The sequence below is a fragment of the Ambystoma mexicanum genome, chromosome 1p (assembly GCF_040938575.1).
Source record: "Ambystoma mexicanum isolate Mex_15411 chromosome 1p, UKY_AmexF1_1, whole genome shotgun sequence".
Classification (NCBI taxonomy): Eukaryota; Metazoa; Chordata; class Amphibia; order Caudata; family Ambystomatidae; genus Ambystoma; species Ambystoma mexicanum.
Window position 1 is genome coordinate 1,103,861,530 of NC_090921.1, and position 25,174 is coordinate 1,103,886,703.

Below are 25,174 nucleotides of genomic sequence, written 5' to 3' on the forward strand. Positions count from 1 at the left end.
ACGATATACCGCTGCTGGGACCGCTTGCAGAGAGGTTCTTGCAAAGGCCAGGGCGTCCTCGACTCTCAAATGCTATGGTCATAATTGGAAGAGGTTCTCTATCTGGTGCCGAGCACAGAAGATCAACCCCCTACGGATTACGGCCCCTCAAGTGCTGCCGTACCTGCTATCGCTGGCAAAGGCTGGGCTAGCCCATGCCTCCATTAAGATTCATCTGGCGGCGATCTCCAGATATACCAGAACCACAGGACGGAGGTCCCTGTGGTCCCATCGACTGGTAAAAGAGTTTATGAAAGGACTGTTCCGGTCGTTCCCGCCGGTGAAGGCTCCGGCCCCGGCGTGGGAACTTAACGTGGTGCTGACCAGGCTCATGGGGGCCCCCATTCGAGCTGATGCACTCCGCACCGATGAGGTTTGTGTCGTGGAAGACTGCATTCCTGGTGGCCATTTCCTCCGCAAAACGAGTGGGAGAGATCCAGGCCCTATCCTGCAAAGCACCGTACTTGACTTTCCATGCCTCGAGGGTGGTGCTTAGGACGCACCCTTCCTTTATGCCCAAGGTGCCGTCGGACTTCCATCTTAACGAGCCCCTGGTGTTACCTGTTTTCTTCCCATCTCCTTCGTCGCTGGCCGAGAGGACTTTGCACTCGCTGGATGTGGCTAGAGCGCTGAAGTTCTACGTGGACCGCACAAAGAGTTTCCGGAGGACATCACAGCTGTTCGTGAACTTTGGACCTGTGAATCAAGGGAAGGGTCTCTCGAAGTCTTCTATTTCCAGATGGCTCTCCGGCTGCATCATGCACTGCCACCGGTTGGCTAACCGACCGCTGCCAGGCCGTCCGAGAGCCCATTCGAACAGAGCAATCGCTGCTACTACAGCGTTCTTATCTGGTGTGCCCCTGCTGGACATCTGCAGGGCGGCTACGTGGAGGTCGACGCACACCTTCACGAGATTCTACTGCGTCGATCGGGATTCCAGGGAGGAGTCCAGGGTCGGCCAAGCAGTGCTGCGCAACCTGTTCGCTTAAGGTGAGCCTGGTGAGGAGGTAAGAGATGCTTAATGTTTTTGTATTGCTTAATGTTGAGCCTTTTGCCACCCCCCGTGGTTGTGCATGTGTGTACTGCTATTTATTCTTATACTCATGAGCATGTGAATCCATGCCAGACCCCACGCTGGATAAGGAACAAGTTACTTACCTGTAACTGTTGTTCTCCAGCATGGGTCTGGCATGGATTCACATGCGAACCCTCCCGCCTACCCCTCTGCGGCTCTTCACTTGGTCATACTGCCACTTCACGTGCTACCAAATCTGAAGATGGCTGACAGAGGCGTGGCTTAGGTAGAGGGCAGTCATTGGCTGTGGTCAGTATGACGCAGAGATCAGTGATTGGTTACTACTACGAAAGACAGATCAGAAACGAAACTGATACTGATTTTTCTTTACCTAGGATTCCCAGCCTGACGACGGGGAATATTCATGAGCATGTGAATCCATGCCAGACCCATGCTGGAGAACAACAGTTACAGGTAAGTAACTTGTTCCTTCACCTCTGCAGACGATTAATACTCCTTCCCAATCTGGCTTCCCCCGTTCTAGTATTGTTTGGTTTCTTTTATGAGCATTTTAGAGCTTTTCTTTTTGGTCTCGCTGTCCCTTGCCACCACTGCTCTTTCAGCCTGAGAGTTAATGGCCTTAACATTCAATGTAGCCACCCTCATGCCTTGTATTCGCTTACTGTGTACCATCGCATGTTTTGGATATTCCCCTTGTACAAGCCTACCCTTTCACAATCTTAAGAGGCACCTTTCACTCTGCAATCTTGTGATCTACATCCCCAAGACACAGTGAAGCAAAAATAGGAAGGGGGGGGGGGTAGGAAAAATGGGAAAGAGAAAGGTCACTATCACCACTCACCATCCACTCTTTACACTCGTGCCAGCACACTAGGTACCTGGTGTCACTAGGAAAACTCCTCCCGAGGCCGCCTCACAACCCCTAGCCAGACACACCATAAGTCTAAACCGTCTATTGAGCTCCTGCCCTCAATAAAAAACACAACCATAGGTCAGACATATTCTACTTTCTCCAACAAAATCAACCCCCCTCGCTGATATACAACATATTTAGGAAACAACACCTGTTTAAATCACTCAGATCCCAATGGTTGCCATTCTGATTGCGGCTTGAGAGTGGGCTCTGCCCTGGCTGAGGTCATCTGTTATTTTACAAACTCGCTGCAAACCCAGACAACACCTCGGAAGATGCATCCTCCTAGCTCTTGCTTTATCTGTGATCTGCTTTGTTGCTGTCCTGCAAAGGGTGACAGATTAGACCACTACACCGGCTGCTGGGACTGTAAGAAGCACTACACTGGCTTTGCCAGATGCCCTTTCCAACTCTGATAACATGGTTTAAGGATCAAAATAAAGATGACTGCGCTGTTTTTTTGTATTTTTGTATTTTAGTAAGACAGTCCATAGGCCGAGAAGGACATTTACCTTCAGTGAGGGAAACACTAGCAACAGTAGCAACACCCATACAATAATACAGGTGTAATAAATAAAAATCCCTGCTAAATCAGGGGATCACTAAAATCCCATGATTTGGTATAGAATTCCGTGGACCCACTGGGGATCCGAGAAAAATACCAAAGTTCAGGTAAGTGCCTTATATTGTCACTTGTGGAAGTGCCAGTGTTGACAAAAATTCCCTGCATGAAATGGGACAAGGTCTGTAGACCAACCTGCGATTATGATAAAAAGCCAGGTAAGCCCCAGTTCCTTCCTACGGGTACTCAAAAGATAGCTGTCAACCCCAGCGGAGACCCAGAGGAAGAGATCCAGTGTATGATTTGAGACCCAGCAGCCTGTACAGAAGCAGAGCAGGATTCGTACCCCAATATAAATTAATGGGTAAATGCAGTTGAAGGAAACCTGCAGAACCCAATGAGGCAGGACTAAAGTGGCCATTGTGGATGTGTCGGTTCTTTGAGAGCCCAAAATGGGGCCTTCTATTGTGGTTTAAACTGTTCTAGACCAGTTCCTGGCCCAGGACAGGCCACAACATTTCCTGTGGGGGTAAGCCTGGGTGTGTTTGCAGTTTTTGGGAAAACCTGATGGGTTGGCCACCAATAACTTGGTTGTTAATCCCCTAATGGGACTGGTGAGTGGCAGAGGTCAGTCCCTGTGAGTGAAGATACATATAGGGGGAAACCCTCTTCTTCTGCTGGATTTTCGACACTGAGTAGGTCTAACTACCTGATGGAGAAATTTTTCCCCAAAATCTATTGTAGCCGACTTTGAGACCTTGTCTCGCCATACTGGTGGGACGGGTGTTCCTTGCCTGTGCTCTTGTTTGTATTTTCAAGTGCTGAGCGTCCGTTTCCGGTCTTGCTCGCCCTTGTGCCCATACTCCTTGACTGCTGGGGTCAGTCTTTCCACCTTGGGTCAGTTTTACCATAGTATACGGCTGTTTACCACAAGTTTCTTCAGCATTCGTTTTGGAAGCTGCTGCCGCCTGGAAGTGTGTTTGTACCCCAACACTATGCCATGTCTGCTCCTCTGGGCCATCTTGATCCGCCTCCACCGTTGTCCTGCTGCAGAGGTAGTTGTTGCTGGGGTGCCATCCATGTTTGCCAGGTGAGCTGCTGGGGTGTGCCATGTATCTGTCCTCCCTTGAGACACCTCAGTTACCTCAGTTACGGATATTTATGGTGTCCTTATATATAAAGTGTTTCTTTTTCACTATAATCATGTGGTGTATTTCGTTGGGACTAGTGGGAACAGTTGTATCTCCTTGCTAGCCCTCCTCCCTCCCGAGGGTTAAGCCTGACTGCTCTGCTACAGCTACACCCGCATTTCCTTTAGGGTGATTCATTGCTCTACCATTAGCTTAGATGTGTACACGGGCTGCACTGAACACAGGAAGATCCTAAAACAAAATGAGAGTCGAACTTAAAATGAAACATTAGTACCCAAATGGCTAATATAAAGGTACATTGAGCTACTAATGCTGTACATTAGCTTGGCCCCTGGTGTAGCCAAAAGAAAATATTGTCTGCCACCAGTCTACTCTCTAAAAAAAAGTATCGGATGAAATAATCACAGTCGAGCACCATCTGGGTGCTTAGTGCCTTATGGCTGACCCTGGACCATATACTCTTAAGCAGTTAAAAAGGGATGTAGTGGCGGGGGGGTTCGGCAGCAGTCCCTCTAACCACCCAAATAAATTAGAAATCCCAAAACATAATGGGGAAAGGAAGGGATGTAAAAAGATTAGGAGTCCCATAAAATGAAACTACAGAACCACAAAAATTGAATTCCGACCCAACAGCCACATTGGGCTACTCGCGTAATGTGCTCGCCTGTTGAATTATAGTGCGAAGAAAAACCTAAAGAAAGCACTTGCTGCTAAGTTTTACTCATTTGTGGAACAATGTGCTTTGTCCAGCAAAGGGGCACTGCTACCGGAATTCTGCTTCATAAAAACTGTATGATCTCTTCAAAGGATTTGTTGCGTTCGAACATAGAAGAGAATTTGAAAACCGCAAAGCTAGCAACATTTTTGCTTTGGTGTGACGTTATCAGGCTTTACTTTAATGATGGAGCTATGGAGAATAGTGGTGTTTTCACGGTTTATCTTTTGACTCTGTTTACTGTTAACACAAGCTGAACTAAGGACTGCTCCTGGGTATATTTATAATGTTCTAAGGTCAATTACTTCCCTGCTCTTATAAATACTTATTCTTCTCCAGCATGGGGTCTGGCATGGATTCACATGCTCATGAATATTCCCCGTCGTTAGGCTGGGAATCCTCGGTAAAGAAAAATCAGTATCAGTTTCGTTTCTGGTCTGTCTTTCGTAGTAGTAACCAATCACTGATCTCTGCGTCATACTGACCACAGCCAATGACTGCCATCTCCCTAAGCCCCGCCTCTGGCAGTCATCTTCAGATTTTTACCGCACGTTGAAGTGTTGGGATCCTCGTGCTATTGCTCTCGAGCTTTAGTGCTTTTTTCGCATTTTTTCATAGGAAAATGTTCTCTTTTTCGGTCAAAAGAGCCTCAAGCTCCACCGTTTCTTTATCCGATCAACGGGGACCCGTGTCGGATTCTTCTACGCCCCTTAAGGGTGAAGATTTCGTTGAGCCACGCTTTTGGAGGGCTCCAGAAGTTTCTCAGGCCCATCGCGGACATGGCCCAGGAGAAGGGAAGCTTGACGCCCGGAAAGCTGTTCAGGGTCTGCCCTGGATGCCAGCTTCAGAATGTCTTTAAGGAGGACGAACACTCCCTTTGCCTCTACTGCCTGCATGTGGACAAGACGCACATGGAGAAGGACTGTGCGTTTTGCGGCAATCTGTCAGAGCGGACCATGATGGACCGCCATCTGCGTCTCGCCAACTGGCTGGAAGGGAAGAGCCCGTCAGGCGAGAAAAAGAAGAAGTTCGAGCGGTCTTCTAAGACCTTTGAGGGCGCCCCGGGGACGGGGGCCCAACAGAAGGCCAAGCATCGCGAGTCCGCTGGCACCGGGAGCGCCGAACGGTCGGGCTCTACGGGTGCCAGGCAGGGCGCCTCCTCCCCGGCGCCATCAACTACGAGCCAACGCTCTGGCTCGGGTAAGAGGAAGGCCGAGCACCCGGCGAAGCTCCTGGAGAGACCCCGGTCGAGCTCGAAGGCCCCATCGGAGGGGGAGCGAGGCGGTGACCCTCCCCCCCAAGGAGAAGGCGGTGAGCGCACCTAAGGTGGTGAAAGCCTTGATCCACCCTGCCAAGGCCTCTATCGAGACAGTCGCGGCGGCCCTGGCTCAGCCTGTGGAGGCTACACCAGTGGAGGCGACCTCGGGGCCCAGAGTCTCCCTGCCACCGCAGAGGGAGTCCTCTTCCATGGCCATCGACAGGACCCCTGTGAAACCTCCGACGGAGAAGAAAAAGGGTGGGGCAGGAGGTTGTCATGGATTCGGCCTCAACCTCTGAAGAGGAGCTGATCGAAGTCTTAAGCCACGGCGTTGGCGTCAAAGAAGACCAGCCCGTCGGGAGGGACCCCGACGTCGGAGAAGACGATAACGTCGAGGGTGCCGACGAGGCTTGTGACCGCCCGTCGAAATCCCCTCAACCAGTGCCGCAAGACAACTCGGCGGCCATTTTGTTGGCTATACAGTCCTTATGCTCGGAGATAAGGACAAGATTGCCGTTACCACCAACGGAGGAACCGCTCCCGACGGGGGACCCGGAGCCAGGCCCTTCTGGGAGCCCTCCTCCTAAGAGAAGAAGGATTCATCCTCCACCTCCTTTTCAACTATCGTGCCCTGCTCATCCCTCCTCCCCGTCCACGACCCGTGGGGATGATACGGGGACAGACACGGCCGCGACGGGTACAGACAACGAGGTTTACGACGAGGATCTCCCGTCGTCACCTCCTCCCCGGGCTTCCCCGCCCGACGAGATTGGATCGTTTCATGCCATGATCGCCAGGGCATACGAGCTTTTCCAGCTCTGCCCGGAAGAGAAGAAGAGGGAAGGTTTCCATTATCAACGGCGCGAGACCAAGAGGAAGACGGTCCTTGCTGTACCTCTACTGGACGATATCTGGGATGAGGGTCTCGCCCTCCTCAAGAACCCATCCACAACGCCTGCGAGAAGGGATCGGTACGAGAAGAAGTACGGGGTCCCGGACGCGGCCCCCTTGTGCGTTCGGGCACAGCCAACCCCGGACTCGGTCGTCTCCGCGGCAGCCAGGAAGAAAGCGGGGGGGCTTCGGCCTCTACGTCAACCTCCCCGCCGGACGGCGAGGGAAAGAAATTGGACACGATGGGACGCAGAGTCATCTCATCGGCAGCGACGACGATTAAGGCTGCCAACGCCTTGGCTATCGTAGCCCGCTACGACAGGGAGTTGTGGTACAAAATCTCCCCCCTGCTGGACTTCCTACCAGATGACAAGAGGGCGGAGGCCCTAGAGATCTTGATGGAAGGAGAAGTGGCGTCGGACCACGCCATTACGATAGCGACGGACATCGCTGACACTGGGTTTCGCCAGTTGGGCAACGGCGTGTGCCTTAGACGGTGTGGATGGCTCAAGGCAACGGACTTCCGGCAGGACGTGCAGACCAGAGTATTGGACATGCCGTTCGACGGGAGCAACCTGTTTGGGAAAACAGTGGACGATTCCCTACAAGCCATCAAGATGGACACTGAGACGGCCCGGGCTCTTGGTGTTCTCCAGCAACGACGGCCGCCCTTTCGGCGCGCTGGAGGCAAGCAGGGTGCCTCCAAAGGTTCCGGCGGCGGATTTTCCACCTATCGTCAAGCGGCCCGTTCGTCGTCACAGGAAGCCTACTGTCATGATCACTGCTTCCAAGGAGCCAGGACCAGCCCAACGTCCTTGGAAGCAGGCCCCTAACCTTAATCCTAGGCACCAGCCGGTCCCCACTGGGACCTTTTGGACCTTGTCCTGGCGCCGGTGGCGCCAGGCTCATCAATGCCATCGGTCCCGGCACTGGAAGCGCCGGGCTCATAATCTATATGAAGATGCTTGGGTGGACTTACCTGCAGCAGACCATGCTGCTTACTTACCAGCTGCATAGGAATCCTCAGTAAGCCGGAACTACTTTCTTACCTGGGTGGGGCAAGCTCCACTCCCTGGATACAACACTGGAACTCTTCTGGAACAGGAACTCTTTTCTTACCTAGGCGGGGCCGTGGAGGAAGACGCCTCAGCACTCCAAGGCTATTTAAACCAGACCCGATTGATGAAACGTGCTTCGCGTTATTCTGCATCTGCAGCAGAACGCTCACCGAGTCTGTTCCAGCTTTTCTTCTATCCGGGCCCGAACCTGCAAGAAAAATACTTACCATCCCCGCATCCAGTCTTCAGCAGCACCTGCAAAATAACTACAGGTTAGCACGGCAACCTTCATACGAAGCGCATTACTCACCTGATCCATCGGCAGCGACCATTTCATCACGCTGCATCTCCGCCTGTGAAAACAAAGGCATAGTTATTTCTTACTGGCACTCTGGGTCTCCAACGCTGCAATCCGGCACCTGAAAGACAAAAAGAGAGACGTTAGACAGGTATTTACTTACGCCCATCGCGCTCGCCATAATAGGACGCCTGCAAATACTCCGGCGTTTTCCAGCATCTCTTCAGCACGAACCTGCAGCTGCAAGAGAAAAGAAACAGTTAGAGCGCTTGCATTTACTCACGCATTTCCAAGCACTTCATTCCCATTCCAAGACTCTGGCTCCAGCTTTGGCTCCCTTCACACCAACTTCTATCTCCAGAGCCCTGCAAAACAAATAGGAGAAAGCATTATACCAAACCCTGATCTACATAAAAGTGCCCTCGCACCTAAAGACTTTAAGGACAAAGGGTGTCCGGAAACTCACCGCTCGTGCAGTTAACGGCGGTAGCGATCCTCTGATGTTAAGAGGCCTACGTTTTACCCAGTGAAGGAACTGGCAACGGCACCCTGCACCAGACGCAGATGGAGAGCCCAGCATTCACCTACCTAAGGTGAGCACGTTGACCTGGGGGATTCTACGGGGAAGCTGGGAATAGAGAGAGAGAGAGAGACACTCAACTGCCCAGATCATTAACCCCCATATTCTCTCACCTGCAGAAATCTCACCCTTCGAGTTCGACACACAGTGCGAAGAGGCTCAGCCCCAGAAGCCAACCGAGTCCTGCACATCACCTTTCGAGTCACAGACACCTTCCTGCCTAGACCAGCGCCTCCGTGGGAATCAGGTGAGCGTTACAGAACGCGAAGCCCACCGCAAAACTCCTACCCAGGCGCAATGGAAACCTCGGACACTGATCAATTGGCCCAATTGCTTGGGGAACTAAGAGCAGAAGTACATGCAGCTCGTCAGGAAACAAACTCTCTAAGAAGAGAGCTGATAATATCCAAGGAGCGAACAGAGGATCTCGCTAGGCAATTTCTACAAACGCAGGCAGGACAGACACCTTTGCCCGCTCCAGGAGGAAGTTATCCTTCAGCATCCTCAAATCCTGTGCAAATCAATCTACCTGGTAATGTGCCCTTGGCTCCGCCCGAACGCTTTTCTGGTGACCCAAAGAAATTTGCAGTGTTTATTAACCAGTGCCGCCTACACTTTTTATGTCGACCAGCTGCCTTCCCAACAGATCAGACCAAGGTGGCTTTCGTACTTTCTTATCTCAGTGGCAGTGCCGCAGATTGGTCGATCCCTTTAGTCACTCAGGATGATCTGGTTCTTCATGATTTCCAGGCCTTCCAGTCCAGCATGGAGAAACTGTTCGCAAGACATGCACAAGGGTAGGCCTTAGACAATGAACTCCTTTCATTACGGCAGGGTAATCAAGAACTCTTGACTTATATTGCTTCATTCAACAGACTTATAGTGGAAACCCAATGGCCTGAGGATAAAAGAATAACGCTTTTCTACAGAGGCCTGCGTGGAGAGCTCAAGGATGTGTTAGCTCAAGTTGTGAATCCTCCACAAGAATGCTCAGACTATATTGACTTAGTTGTTCAATTAGACCACAGATTACAGAACAGGAAGGCTGATCGTTCCAAATTTGACGCCTGAGTGTTTTCTAAACCACAGACCTCTACTAGGGGAGCTGACACCGTGGAACACATGCAAATAGGGGGCATGAAAGGACCTTTAACCCAAAAGGAGCAGGAAAGAAGAAGACAGCTGCAATTATGCCTCTATTGTGGAAACTCGGGGCACTTTCTTCGAGACTGTCCTGTGAAACCAGCTAAGAAGGTTGTAGGAGCCGCAGATACCAGTGCCACAAATTCTGAACAGGGAAACGACCTAGCCCGACAAGTGTAGAGGTCCTCTTGCCGAGCGTTAAAATCTGTCCCGTGACCTCGCATTTCGTGGTGCCTATGGTCCTCATTAGCCCTGAACGTCCGGATCGTTTGCATGCAATTGAAGCTTACATCGACAGCGGAGCAATCGGTAATTATGTGGATTGTGAAATGGCATCAAGGATGAATCTACCCCTTGTCCCTAAGGCAGTAAAAGACGTCATTACTACAGTGGATGGCACGGAGATAGCCTCCGGACCAGTAACGCACGCCACCCAAAAAGGGACGTTAGTGAGCCAAGGTGGACACGGGAGAAAATTGTGTTCGATGTGATCAAGGCTCCTCAGTTCCAGATCATTCTGGGAATTCCTTGGTTAGAGAAGCACAATCCTCGGATCGATTGGCGAGCAAAGACGGTTCAGTTTCCAGAATGTTTGACCACTTGTTATTCTCGGCCTGATGTCTCATTGGCGGCAATCTCTTCTGAGGTTCCCAAATTACCTCCCGAATACCAGGAATTCCAAGACGTATTTCGGAAGGACCAAGCTAACACCCTGCCTCCTCATAGGTCTTACGACTGTCAAATAGATCTGATACCCGGAACAACTCCTCCTTGCAGTAGGATTTATGCCCTCACCGAGCCAGAGAATCTTCACCTCAGACAATATCTGGACCAATACCTAGCTAACGGGTTTATTCGTCCTTCAAAATCTCCAGCTTCCTCGGCTTTGTTCTTCGTTCCGAAAAAGGAAGGAGACCTTAGGACTTGTATAGATTACCGCGCCCTGAATCAGATCACCGTTAAAAACAGATACCCGTTACCTTTGATCCCTGAACTCCTGGACCAAGTCAAAGACGCACATATATATATACAAAGTTGGATCTCAGAGGAGCCTACCATTTGGTACGAATAAAGGAGGCCGATGAATGGAAGACGGCCTTCCGCACCAAGTATGGGCTGTTTGAGTATCAAGTTATGCCCTTTGGACTTTGTAACGCTCCTGCCGCCTTCCAGTATTTTATGAACGATGTCCTTAGAGAACTCATCGATGTGTGTGTTGTTGTCTACATTGATGACATCCTCGTCTATTCATCATCTGAAGAGGAACATCAGAAACACGTTAAAGAAGTCCTCGAGAGATTACGTCAACATAACCTTTTTGCTAAGCTTGAAAAATGCGTTTTCAACGTAACTGAAGTTGAGTTCCTGGGATTCATATTGTCACCTAACGGAGTCCATATGGATTCGAAAAAAGTCGATGCGATCATCAAGTGGCCTTCACCAACCTCTGTAAAAGGAGTTCAAAGCATGTTAGGTTTCGCTAACTTTTACCGTAGATTCATTCCTGAATTCTCTCGAATTGTCCAACCCATCACCGCTCTGTTAAAGAAGAACAAACGTTTTGAGTGGTCTACGGAGGCAGAACAAGCCTTTCAGGACTTAAAAGTTAAATTCATTTCTGCACCTGTTCTAAAACATCCTCGTCCAGAACTCCCCTACATCGTGGAAACGGATGCTTCTAGTCTAGCTATGGAGGCAGTTCTATCACAAAGAGATCCGGTCACACACCAATTACATCCAGTAGCCTTTTGGTCTCGCAAATTCTCGGCTCCCGAGATCAACTATTCAATTACAGACAAGGAACTTTTAGCTATCAGATCGGCCTTTAAAGCCTGGCGGCATTATCTTTTGGGAGCCAGACACACAGTCACCGTAATAACAGATCACCGCAACTTACAATATCTAAAGACGGCCAAGGCTCAGTCTTCCAGGCAACTTCGCTGGGCTCTGTTTTTGGCTGAGTTTGACTTTATAATTACTTATCGACCAGGCAGTAAAAACGGAAAAGCAGATGCCCTCTCCCGGATGGTAAAAGATGAACACTTGACCAATCCAGAACCAATACCCATAATCCCAGAACAAAGGATTTTGGGCTTTGTCAGCGCTCAATCCTTTGAAGACATCAAGACTACAGTCAAATCAATCCTAACTCCGGCCGAATAACAGGACTGGCAATTAAAGGGAAAAGAATTCTCTGTAGATCAAGACCTTCCATATTTCCGAGGACGATTGTACTAGCCCAGTGAGAAAATACAAGAACAAGTGATCTCCTGTTATCACGACTCACTAATGGAGGGTCACCCTGGCATTACCAAAACCATGGAAAAGGTCAAAAGACATTTCTGGTGGCCATCATGGAAGAAGGATATTAGAGACTTCGTAATCTCCTGCGGTGTATGTGCCCAAAATAAAAGTCAGAAGGAGAAACCAGCCGGCCTCTTACATCCACTAGACATCCCTCCCTGTCCATGGATTTCATCACGGACTTACCTCCATGCTCAGGGTATAATACCATTTTAGTAGTCGTGGATCTATTCTCCAAGATGGCTCACTTCATTCCCCTGAAAGGCCTACCTACAGCTTCAGTATTGGCCCGAGAATTCTTAGAAAACATCGTTCGGCTACACGGTTTTCCCTCGGTTTTGGTCTCCGATAGGGGAAGTCAATTCATCTCCCACTTTTGGCGAAGTTGCTGTCAGTTAGCCCAAATTGATGTGAGACTTTCAACCAGTCACCATCCCCAAACTGACAGACAAACCGAGAGGACAAATCAAACTCTAGAGCAATATCTACGTTGCATGCTCCAACAAACTGAAAACCCTTGGAAGGACATTCTTTGGATCGCGGAGTACACTTATAACAATTCGGCTCATTCGGGAACCGGGAAGACTCCCTTCTTCCTATTATATGGACACCATCCTAGGACCTCGAACCTGGATCCTCCCCAAGAATTCGAAGCACCTGCTGTGGATCACTTGCACTCTGAGATCGCTCGTGCTTTTAAGGAAGCCACTGCCCATCTGCAAAGAGCTAAAGCTCAATTCAAGAAAGGAGCAGATCAACACCGTAAAGAGGCCCCTCACTACGCAGTAGGAGATCAGGTCTGGTTATCCACTAAGCACCTGCCTCTAAAAGGACCCCGCACCTTCATTCCGAGATACCTTGGACCCTATCTCATCTCTGCTATAATTAATCCGGTATCTGTCAAATTGGAATTACCTTCTCATATGAAAATACATCCAGTATTCCATGTCTCCTTACTAAAACCAGTACAACCAGAAACCCGATTGACCGAACTCCCAGAACCTGTTTTAGTAGATGGAGAACTCGAATTCGAAGTAAAGAACATCCTAGATTCCAAAATCTCCAAATCTAAATTATATTATCTGGTTGATTGGAAAGGATACGGCCCCCAGGAAAGGTCTTGGGAACCCTCAGAATATGTCCATGCACCTCGTCTGGTCAAGAAATTCCATCTGAATCACCCCGACAAACCAAAACCCCCAGAGAAGACACGCTTGGGAGGGGCCTTGAGGGGGGGGTACTGTCATGATCACTGCTTCCAAGGAACCAGGACCAGCCCAACGTCCTTGGAAGCAGGCCCCTAACCTTAATCCTAGGCACCAGCCGGTCCCCACTGGGACCTTTTGGACCTTGTCCTGGCGCCGGTGGCGCCAGGCTCATCAATGCCATCGGTCCCGGCACTGGAAGCGCCGGGCTCATAATCTATATGAAGATGCTTGGGTGGACTTACCTGCAGCAGACCATGCTGCTTACTTACCAGCTGCATAGGAATCCTCAGTAAGCCGGAACTACTTTCTTACCTGGGTGGGGCAAGCTCCACTCCCTGGATACAACACTGGAACTCTTCTGGAACAGGAACTCTTTTCTTACCTAGGCGGGGCCGTGGAGGAAGACGCCTCAGCACTCCAAGGCTATTTAAACCACACCCGATTGATGAAACGTGCTTCGCGTTATTCTGCATCTGCAGCAGAACGCTCACCGAGTCTGTTCCAGCTTTTCTTCTATCCGGGCCCGAACCTGCAAGAACAATACTTACCATTCCTGCATCCAGTCTTCAGCAGAACCTGCAAGAACAATACTTACCATCCCCGCATCCAGTCTTCAGCAGCACCTGCAAAATAAGAAACTACAGGTTAGCACGGCAACCTTCATACGAAGCGCATTACTCACCTGATCCATCGGCAGCGACCATTTCATCACGCTGCATCTCCGCCTGTGAAAACAAAGGCATAGTTATTTCTTACCGGCACTCTGGGTCTCCAACGCTGCAATCCGGCACCTGAAAGACAGAAAGAGAGACGTTAGCCAGGTATTTACTTACGCCCATCGCGCTCGCCATAATAGGACGCCTGCAAATACTCCGGCGTTTTCCAGCATCTCTTCAGCACGAACCCGCAGCTGCAAGAGAAAAGAAACAGTTAGAGCGCTTGCATTTACTCACGCATTTCCAAGCGCTTCATTCCCATTCCAAGACTCTGGCTCCAGCTTCGGCTCCCTTCACACCATCTTCTATCTCCAGAGCCCTGCAAAACAAATAGGAGAAAGCATTATACCAAACCCTGATCTACATAAAAGTGCCCTCGCACCTAAAGACTTTAAGGACAAAGGGTGTCCGGAAACTCACCGCTCGTGCAGTTAACGGCGGTAGCGATCCTCTGATGTTAAGAGGCCTACGTTTTACCCAGTGAAGGAACTGGCAACGGCACCCTGCACCAGACGCAGATGGAGAGCCCAGCATTCACCTACCTAAGGTGAGCACGTTGACCTGGGGGATTCTACGGGGAAGCTGGGAATAGAGAGAGAGAGAGAGAGAGAGAGAGACACTCAACTGCCCAGATCATTAACCCCCATATTCTCTCACCTGCAGAAATCTCACCCTTCGAGTTCGACACACAGTGCGAAGAGGCTCAGCCCCAGAAGCCAACCGAGTCCTGCACATCACCTTTCGAGTCACAGACACCTTCCTGCCTAGACCAGCGCCTCCGTGGGAATCAGGTGAGCGTTACACCTACAGGGGACGAGGCAAGTCGGGCGGACCCCGCCGTCGTCGCCAGGGAGGACAAGGCGGCAAAGCCTCGTCGAAGCAGGACTGAACCGGCCGTGGGGTCGGGCCCCCACCGAAGCACCCCAGTGGGAGGCCGGATGGCGAACTTCGTTAGCGTGTGGGAGTCCATCTCCACCGACCGTTGGGTGCTGGACGCCCTGGCCCAGGGTCACGCGCTCGAGTTTCTAAAGAAGTGCCCGCACGTCCCCCCCGTGGCCAGGAAGGAACATCACGTCCCACAACTTTTCTTGGAGGTAAAGGCGATGCTCAAGAAAGGCGCCATCGAGCTCGTCCCAAAGAGGCTTCGGGGCTCCGGAGTTTACTCAAGATACTTCCTCGTGAAGAAGAAGACAGGAGGATGGCGTCCCATCCTGGACCTACGACGACTGAACAAATTCATCAAGGCACAGAAGTTCCGGATGGTCATACTCCAGCACGTCCTGGGTCAGCTGGAGGAGGGTGATTTCCTGTCGTCGTTGGATTTGGAGGATGCTTACTTCCATATCCCCATCCTAAAGGGACACCGAAAGTTTCTCAGATTCGTGGTCCAAGGGCGTCACTACCAGTTCAGAGCCCTTCCCTTCGGATTGAGGTCGGCACCCAGGGTGTTCACCAAGTGCCTTGCACCGGTGGCAGCGCAGCTGCGCCTGGAGAGAATCCACGTCTACCCCTACCTGGACGACTGGCTCATCCGAGCAAAGACAAGGGAACTCGCCGCGGAGCACACGGCGAGGACCGTCCAACTACTCACGGACCTGGGATTCTCCATAAACTACGCCAAGTCCCACCTGGTGCCCGCGCAAGACGCACTGTTTCTGGGAGCGAAACTGGACACAGTGGCGCTTCTGGCCTCTCCGTCGGAGGAAAGGACGAGGGCCATCTTGGGCAAGGTGCAGCGGATGCTGGTTGCGGACGCCGCCAGGGTGAGGTCCATCAAATCCCTCCTCGGAATGATGTCTTCTTGCATTTATCTCATCCGCCTGTGCAGGCTTCGGATGCGACCGTTACAGGAGTTCCTGGACGCTCGCTGGATTCAGACGACGGGCAGCTTCGAGGACAGGATCACACTCGACGAGAGCTTCCGACGAGCGATCCGGTGGTGGGGCACCCGCGCGCATCTGACGGCGGGCATGGACTTCCAGACCCCGGACCACCAGAAGACAGTGATCACGGATGCCTCCCTGGAAGGGTGGGGAGCGCAGACCAAACATCTGCACGCGAGAGGCCTTTGGCTTCCGACTGAGAAGTCTCTCCATATCAACGTCCTGTAGCTCCGGGCAGTGTTTTGGGCCCTCAGGTCCTTTCTTAGGTCCCTCAAGGGCAAGGTGGTGAGGATCTTCACCGACAACACCACCACCATGTTCTACATCAGGAAGCAGGGCGGTACCAGATCCCCAGCCCTGTCCAAGGAGGCGCAGGATCTGTGGCATTGGGCCGTCGCCCAAGGGATGTTTCTGGTGCCGTTTCATCTGGCAGGAATAAAAAAATACCATCGCCGACTTGCTCTGCAAAGAGCTGCGCTCGTGCCACGAGTGGGAACTACGACAGGATCTAGTGGACCGCCTCTTCCGACGGTGGTGCACTCCCCAGATCGATCTGTTCGTGACGGCGACGAACTCCAAGTGCCGGAGGTTCGCCAGCAGGTTTCCCCAGCCGAGGAGCATGGGCGATGCTTTCTCGTTCTCCTGGGAGGGCCTGTTTCTATACGTGTTCACTCCATTGCCGTTGCTGATCCGGCTCATCAACCAGCTCAAGAGGTCACGGTGCAGGATGATCCTCGTCGCACCTGCGTGGCCGAGGCAGATATGGTTCCCGGACCTTCTGGACTTGTCAGCGTCCCCGTCAATCAAGCTGCCGGTGGACGCAGATGTTCTCTCCAGGGAAGGAGGCGCCATCCTCCATCACGACCCGAAGTCGCTGAACTTGCAGGCCTGGCTCCTGCAGCGTTAGAGTTTGGAGGTTACGACATACCGGCCGACTGCAGAGAGGTTCTTCCAAAGGCCAGGGCGTCCTCAACTCTTAAATGCTACGGACACAAATGGAAGAGGTTCTCTGTCTGGTGCCATGCACAGAAGATTAACCCTCTACGGATTACGGCTCCTCAAGTACTGCCGTACCTACTGACGCTGGCCAAGGCTGGACTGGCGCACGCTTCCATCAAGATTCATCTTGCCGAGATCTCCCGATACACCAGAACCACGGGACGGACGTCTTTGTGGTCTCATCGTCTGGTGAAAGAATTCATGAAGGGACTGTTCAGATAATTCACGCCGGTGAAGGCTCCGGCCCCGGCGTGGGAGCAAAACGTGGTGCTGACCAAGCTCATGGGACCTCCGTTCGAGCCTCTGCACTCAGCTCCGTTGAAGTTCTTGTCGTGGAAAACAGCGTTTCTTGTGGCCATCACCTCCGCACGACGAGTGGCAGTGATCCAGGCCCTTTCCTGCAAGCCCCCGTACTTGACTTTTCACGACACGAGGGTAGTGCTCAGGACGCACCCCTCCTTCATGCCCAAGGTGCCGTCGGACTTCCACCTCAACGAACGCTTGGTGTTGCCTGTTTTCTTCCCGTCGCCTTTGTCGCCGGCTGAAAGGACTTTGCACTCGCTGGATGTGGCTAGAGCGCTGAAGTTCTACGTGGACCGCACGAAGAGTTTTCGGAAGACGTCACAACTTTTTGTGAACTTTGGACCTGTCAATCAGGGGAAGGCTCTCTCAAAGGCTTCCATTTCCAGATGGCTCTCCGGCTGTATCATGTACTGTCATCGGTTGGCAAACCGACCGCTGCCCGTCCGTCCGAGAGCCCATTCCACCAGAGCGATCGCAGCTACCACGGCGTTCCTATCTGGTGTGCCCCTGCTGGACATCTGCAGGGCTGCTACGTGGAGATCGACGCACACCTTCACGAAATTCTACTGCGTCGACCGGGATTCCAGGGAGGAGTCCAGGGTCGGCCAAGCAGTGCTGCTCAACCTGTTCGCCTAAGGTGAGCCTGGTGAGAAGGTAAGAGATGCTTAATGTTGAGTTGCTGTATTGCTTAATGTTGAGCCTGTTGCCACCTCCCGTGGTTGTGCATGTGTGTACTGCTATGTATTCTTTTATTTATGAGCATGTGAATCCATGCCAGACCCCATGCTGGAGAAGGAACAAGTTACTTACCTGTAACTGTTGTTCTCCAGCATGGGTCTGGCATGGATTCACATAGAACCCTCCCGCCTACCCCTCTGCGGCTCTTCACTTGGTCATACTGCCACTTCACGTGCTACCAAATCTGAAGATGGCTGCCAGAGGCGGGGCTTAGGGAGATGGCAGTCATTGGCTGTGGTCAGTATGACGCAGAGATCAGTGATTGGTTACTTCTACGAAAGACAGATCAGAAACGATACTGATTTTTCTTTACCGAGGATTCCCAGCCTGACGACGGGGAATATTCATGAGCATGTGAATCCATGCCAGACCCATGCTGGAGAACAACAGTTACAGGTAAGTAACTTGTTCCTTATTTGCCTTGAAATCCTAGTATTCTTTCTGTGATATTCCATTGTATACATACTCTTATTCAAATTAGTAAAGTCTGTCGTTTTTTGATGCACTGTATACCTGCCAAAGCGTTTTGACTTAGTAATTCCAAGTACCATTATCTATGATTTCAGCATTGGTTTTCTTTTTTTGCTTTTCAGAGTGCACTGTGTAAGAGGTGCATATCCAAAACATCTGTTACAAGCCTGGGATAAGTATGAACAAGCCAAGGGGTCCGACAATGACCGTCCAGGTGAGAACAGCAGTGGAATGGGATCTTCTGTGTGCCTTGCCATAAGGATAGTTTAAAGAGCCACTGCTGTTTTTTTTAATTCAAATCTCATCTTCATACTTTGTCCCTCCTGTAACATCTGTTTGCTCTCTTTGACATACTTCCTACACCAGGAAATGTCCATGCCCTGTATTGGGAGGGGAACACTGGAGTGCACTAGCAGAGGAAATGGAAAGGCAGAGTGCATCAAAAGTTTTGCTCATGCTCGGCCTGCAGTACCCAATCGCTCAGCTTTCTTTACAGTCTTTTCTCTCTGCTCAGGGGGATTGGATCTGTGGTGCTTGCACCTTCAGCATGTTCATGTATGTTTTCTGGTCTTCGAAGTTCCCAATCACTAACCAACATATCACTTTCTTTGTCCATCTTGCCTTATTAACATTAACCAGTAAACATAGACAACAGTGGCCCATACACTTGAGAAGCAACCCATGACACACACTCAACTGTGATGAACATCCAGACACAGTACAACAACATTCCAGCAGGGCAAAACCTGTTGGTAATCCCCACTGGAGTCGGTATTGCACCCTTTTGTTTGGATATTTTGGCAGCCTTGTCTGCCTGTAGGCACAGCACAAAATCTGATGATCATGGCAAGCCCGAATGCATTTTTGACCCAAAAACAGGATTTTTAATGAGTTAACTTAATTTAAACATCTCAATACCATTCCTCAGTTTGGTGTAAAATATTCACATATGATTAGTAAACAAAGTGCATCACAGGAAAGGCAATATATAGCAACATTACAATGTAAGCATTGAAAAATAAAGGTACAACGGTTGCAAGTGATAATTTATAGTAATGCAAGAAGGTCCCTTTATGTTTTGTAAAAACCACACATCAGATTCGCTGAAGAAATCAGCTTAATAAGCAGTATGTGCAATCAATACTGTATAGAGATTTGGTTGTGGACACAACTGTTTCGGCCACAGGGAGCTGTTTAAATTTGCTGTGGGTGGAACGGCCTTCATCAGGACGGACAAAATAGATGGGCATTCACTTAATGGATTTTCTTTTGTGAATCGTGCAAGAAAGTTCAAATGTAAAGCAAAAATGTAATCTTTGGGTCATGTTAAGGAGTGGGAGGATTTGTCTTGGGATGTGGAGCTGTAATTTGGTATTCTTCAGGAGTTTCGGCATCCACGGGCAAAAAGACAAAATTGTCAAAGATGACTCCCAGAGTGCAGAGGAGACCAAGAAGGGCACAGCTGAGAAAATAGAGTTGCTGAAATAATCTCCACTGTCACTGTGCTCAAGTAAATGGTGTTGTCTATCATCCAGTCCTGAATCTGGAGTAGGCATTCAAAAATGTGATGTAGAGCCGACGCAGGTCCCCGAAGACCATCTGCAGAATGTCTTCCTTAGTTTGAGAGATGCTGTTGAGTGGGGAGATGAGTCAGCGAGAAGTTATATGTAGAGCCATGGGTGTTAGTTTTGAGTAGTGGACTTGCAAAAAAAACCTTTTTGGAAGATGCTTTTACGTTGTTAATTGTCAACACAAGCTGTGATTGGCAAATAAAGTTGATTGTGCAGGAGGCGGCATTCACAACGGGTTAGTTACAAGTGGATCTAGGCAAAAAGTTTAGATTGACAGATTGATTGCTTAATTCTTTTCCACGAGGTAGGAGCAGAGGGAGTCTCCAAATGATTGGAAGGCTACCAGGGAAGAGGAGCATTCTGATGGATATCCGATTTACTTGTAATGCAGAACAGCTCAGCAGAGGGATTTGGCTAAGAGGCAATTCGGCCAGGAAGGCAGGCTTTCTTCATCCATGGGTTACTTGTGTGGTACACCTTGCAGCGATGTTAACAGGGTTTTTTGTCTTCAGGGTCTTTAGATCTATGCCAGCGGTTTTCGAATTCCGTTTGATATTTGTAATCCTGCAACTTCACAGTCAAACCAAAGATTGACTTTGGTGGGCGGCTTAATATTTGTATGGATGTCAGGGTCCGGCTTGACTGAATTCCACAGGAGCTGATGCTGGCCCCACAGACCCTCACCAGGAGTTCACCTCTCAACCCTTAAGTATAAGCTGAGCTGAAAACCCCAAGAAAGGGAAAGGGGAATTTGGAGAAAATAACAACGGACACACTGCAGCCCTGCAACCCTCTGGTAGGCTCTGGTATCTTTAGTAAACAAATACACCTGGTTACTTATATGATAATATAAACTTCTTTTCTAAAATTATTCTAAACAAACTCTAAACTCTTTACCTCTTAAACCTCAGTAAAAAACTTAGAGGCTAATTATCTGTGTGGAATATCTTGTAAATAATATCTTGTTTAGTGCATATAGTTCAAGCCACTCAAGTCTCTTTAGAATCCTAAAGTGATGACCCTTGCAAACACCTTACAGACTTAGATATTCTTCTTGCTTTAAAGTTCTTTTCACTCTATGTAGTTTTTAATGCTTTTATAAAATGCAGTCTTTCTCTGAAGTATTGAATTCCATTTGCAGAAGTTACATTAAATAGATACTCTTGAACTTTCTGGAATGCTGCTTTCCTTCTGTGTGTGAATTGTTTCCTTATTTACACATAAAAACGTATAGTTTCTTTCTTGATAAGCGTGTGCGTTAAACACGTGAAATCAGAAGACGTGAAGAATTGTCCTCGCGTTTAAAATACACACGCGCATCTTAGCAAAACACGCACGTGTGAAAAAATACGTAAACGCGATAAAAATACACGTGCTAGTTAAAATGGACTCGCGCTCTATCGCTACCGAACACACGCGGAGAAACGAAACGTAATTCACGTAAAATAGTTCACGCGTTAAAAACAACTCGCGCTTAATTAAAATGGAATCGCGCTCTATCGCAACCCAACACGCGTTTTCTTTGAAACGTCTCTCACGTTAAAAATGTACATGCGCTAAAATTCACTCGCGCAATTCATTTGGGCATGCGCTCTATCGCTCTGAATACCTGCGCGCTTCCAAAAACACGTAAACGACGACACGCGAACTCGCGCACACATTAAACAGTCTTGAAGTACATTACACGCAGTTAATAAACTTTAAACTTCAACGCACAATCTTCAAACTTGTTTCCTTATGGTAACTTAGCTGTAAATGTCTCTTTTCTCAAATAATTTTGAAACTTGTTAACTCTTTAAGTTTTCTTATAAAAGAAAATGAAAGTTCACTGTGAAAATCTTAAAATCTTTAAAAGAACGATCCCACCTGATGTCTTCTTGTTCATACAGGATCAGCAAACGATATTCTTACTTCTTTGGTAAATTTTCTGAACTCTGAAAGGGCCTTACTTAAGGAGCTTAACTAATGTACAACCAGCCACTGAATTTCTATGGATGAAAGGCAGTTTAGAATCTTGCTCACCTCCCAAGAATCAAACCCATTGTCCTTTCCACCAATCAGGCAAACCAAACATATCATTGTTCCTTTAACCAATCAGATTAAGTTTCTTTCTCTCCATCTTGACTTGGGCAAGCACAATGTGAATTCTATGTACAAACTCGTCCTGTTACTAACCCAGCCAGCTCTGAATGCACAATGTTAATTCTATGTACAAACTCTTCCTGTTACTCTTCCTGTTACTATCCCAGCCAGTCCTGACAATGGATAATAGTGGCGAGGGTAGTATGTCCAGGGTTGTTTTAAGTTCATGGTTCAGGTTTTCAAACAGTGACTCAGGAGACCTAGTAGCCACAGGAGGGTTGGAGAACATTCCAGAAAATGTGTCACTTTTTTCGTTGGTCTCAAGCATGTGATAATATTTTTGTATATATTGAGCATTTGTTAGGTGCCTATACAACAAAATTGTGTATGCAGGCACCACAAGGCAAAGTGGGGATTGGGGATGTGCGAGCAAGGGGAGTAAATAATAATGGCAAGAAATAGTAAATCTACAATCGTGGTCCTACTATGCCATGTGGCATTCAGACGTGCAAGTGCTAGATCAGAGGAGTCCAAAAGGTGGAATGTTAACTACCAGGTGGAGGGTCCGCAAGGGCAGTGCTGTGGGGTGGCGGGGGGTGCTGGTATCGACTGGGCAGGGGCCTGGTGACTTGTAATATTCATGAAGATCCAGGCCCCCAGTCTCAGCGGCAGTGGGATGATTAGCAGGCAAGGGAGAGAGGGAGAGAAAAGCAGAGTTTTGGGGAGTTTCTGGAACTTAGAGGTCCAGCTCAAGTCTGGGAGGCTGTTCCAAAGAGAGGCACCAGCCGGAGAGAGACCTGCCCCACCACTCTCTGCTAAGAGAAGCGTTTCACAAGCAGAGAGTTGGAGTTAGAAGAACGGAGGCGTCTAGCAGTGAGGTATTTAGGGAGAGAAAGTTGGAGATAGCTTGGTCCCAGGCCCCAGAAAGCCTTGTGGATGATGCAGAGGGTCTTAATTTGATCCTCGCGACCACTGGGAGCCAGTGGAACGATCTTCGGTCTTGAGAGATAGTGTTCCTGGGCTTGAGGCCAAGGATAAGTCTTGCAGCCCTATTCTGGATTTGCTGAAGGGGGCTTAGGGAGGAAAGGAGGAGATTGAGGAAGAGGCCTTTACAGCCTGCAGAGGACCAGAGCTTTGGAAACATTGAGCTTCTGAGGAAAGCGAGAATGCCTCTAAGGAGGGGAAGCTGGAAGTGGGCCTTGTTGGCGAGGTCCAGGATGTAAGGGTGAAGGAGAGAAGAGTCGAAGATGACCCCAAGGTTTTTGGCCTCACAGGATGTTGAGGGTGGAGGGCTGAAGCAAGGCGGCCAGAGGGTAGGAGGGAAACAGAGGGGGCAGGTATCCCGATGAGAAGGATCTCAATCTTACTGCCATTAGAACAGATGTTGTTAGCAGCACACCATTCCTGGATAGCTGTCTGTCACGCTCACCTGATTCCCACGGAGGCGCAGGTCTGGCTTCGAGTGCTGATGCTTCTTCAATGGTGAAGCGCAGGACTCTGATGATGGACAGGAAGGGCCCCTCTACTCTGGCTTTTCTGGCTCGCAGGAATATTCCCCTGTGCGTGAAAAGGGAGTATTACCTACTGACGGAATAATGCTCAAGCCTCCCACTCCCTTCCAACCCTCCTCGATACCCTTCCACGATTCCCCGTGAAGTCTCACCTTAGGGTCTGGAAGGATGAGTTCTCCATCCTGCTTCTGATGCAGGGGCGCGTTGAAACCCAGTTACTTCACTGAATTGAGGTTTGATGGGAGTTCAAAATAAGCTTGACTATTCAGGTGAGGCGCTGTAAGAGTTCTGTTGCAAGTTCAAAAGTTCAAGCTTAATAATAATGTTCATTGTCTTATTGCAGCAAGCGCTAATGCTTATGTCTTTTTCCCCTTATGGACCGGGGTTCGGAATGCCGGAGATATGGCGCCGACCCGAAGTGTAAGTTCTGGATGAGCGTTCAGGTAATGTCTTTGCATTCGCTCATTCAATGTCTTTGTCTTTTTTCCCCATTGGGGCCGGGGTCTGGAATGCCAGGAAGCGGCAGGACCCGAAATGAAATGGGAATGACCCAACAGGTAAGTCTTAGAAGGAAACTGAGCTTTTCCTATTTCCCTTCCTTCTCTCACCTTGTTTTCTTGTCTTTTCTCTCTAGGCTCTGGGAAGTGGGTGCGCATCCGGATGATCGCTGCTGAAGATGGAGGCGCCCAGGAAAGGTGAGTGAAATGCAGCGCTGCAGCGATCGAAGCGAAATGCTTTTAAAATGATGTCTTCCCTTTCAGGATCGTCGGTGTGATGTCCCCGTGATGCAGGTTTTGCAGGTAAGGTCTTCTTTCTCTCACCAATTCTCTCTTATCTCCCTTTGCAGGCAACCCAGGATGCTGACAGGCGTGGCTGAAGTCCAGATGCAGGAGCTGACACAGTGAGCGTCCAGCTGCGAGGAGCAGAACAACGCGAAGCGTGAGTTGCTGATCGGGCGTGGTTTAAATAGCTTTGGAAGAAGTTCCAGGCATGTATCCTTCCACGGATCAGGTATGTATCCTTCCCCGACCACACCCAGGTGGAAAGCAGTCCCACAGGTAAAGTAGTTCCATTCAGGCCTCAAGAGGGCCTGGATGTAGCAGCATGGTCTGCATCAGGTAAGTGCACATTAAAACACTTGAACACATGTCTAGCTTTATGAGCCTGGCGCCTAAGGCGCCAGGACAGGGGTCCAACATGAGCCTGGCGCCTAAGGCGCCAGGACTGTGTCCAAAGGGCCCCAGCTTGGGCCCGCTGGCACTTCCCTGGGGAGAATGATGCCTGCCTCTGGGGTTGCTGGGTCGGACCTGGCTCCTTGGAGGTAGGCATCATGACACTGTCAGACAGTTGGGGCTGAGAGAGGAGGAAGAGGAGGGAAGTTTGAAGGAAAGCTGTGTCATCGGCATACACTGGAAATGAGAGAAAGAGATCAAGTGAGCAAGAGGGGCAAGATAGATATTTAAGATATTTAAGAGCCACAGTGATAGGCCAGAGCCCTGGGGGACGCCACAGATAGAGAGTGAAGTGGTGGAGGAGAAAGGGCCCAGCTGCAACTGGGAAGGGCAGTAAGTGAGGAAAGAGGTCAGCCAATCCAGTGCCCGGTCTTTGATGCCGATGGTATTTTGGAGCCTATTTATAAGTCTATAATGACCGTGTCAAAAGAGAACAGCAGGGGAGTTAGTCAAGATTTGCAAGCATGTCTTCACAGATGTTCAGGAGAGCAGTTTCCATGCCTCTGGATGGT

General features: G+C 49.7%; 1 protein-coding gene across 3 annotated transcripts in view; it reads left to right on the plus strand.

The window, feature by feature from the left end:
* The window catches only part of HASPIN (histone H3 associated protein kinase), a 734,185-nt gene that overhangs the window by 578,147 nt on the left and 130,864 nt on the right, over positions 1 to 25,174 (plus strand). For all 3 annotated transcript variants that reach the window (XM_069604709.1, XM_069604710.1, XM_069604711.1), the window contains one exon: positions 18,389 to 18,480. In XM_069604709.1, the coding sequence (XP_069460810.1) occupies positions 18,389 to 18,480 (92 nt within the window). The remainder of the gene's footprint in view (positions 1 to 18,388; positions 18,481 to 25,174) is intronic.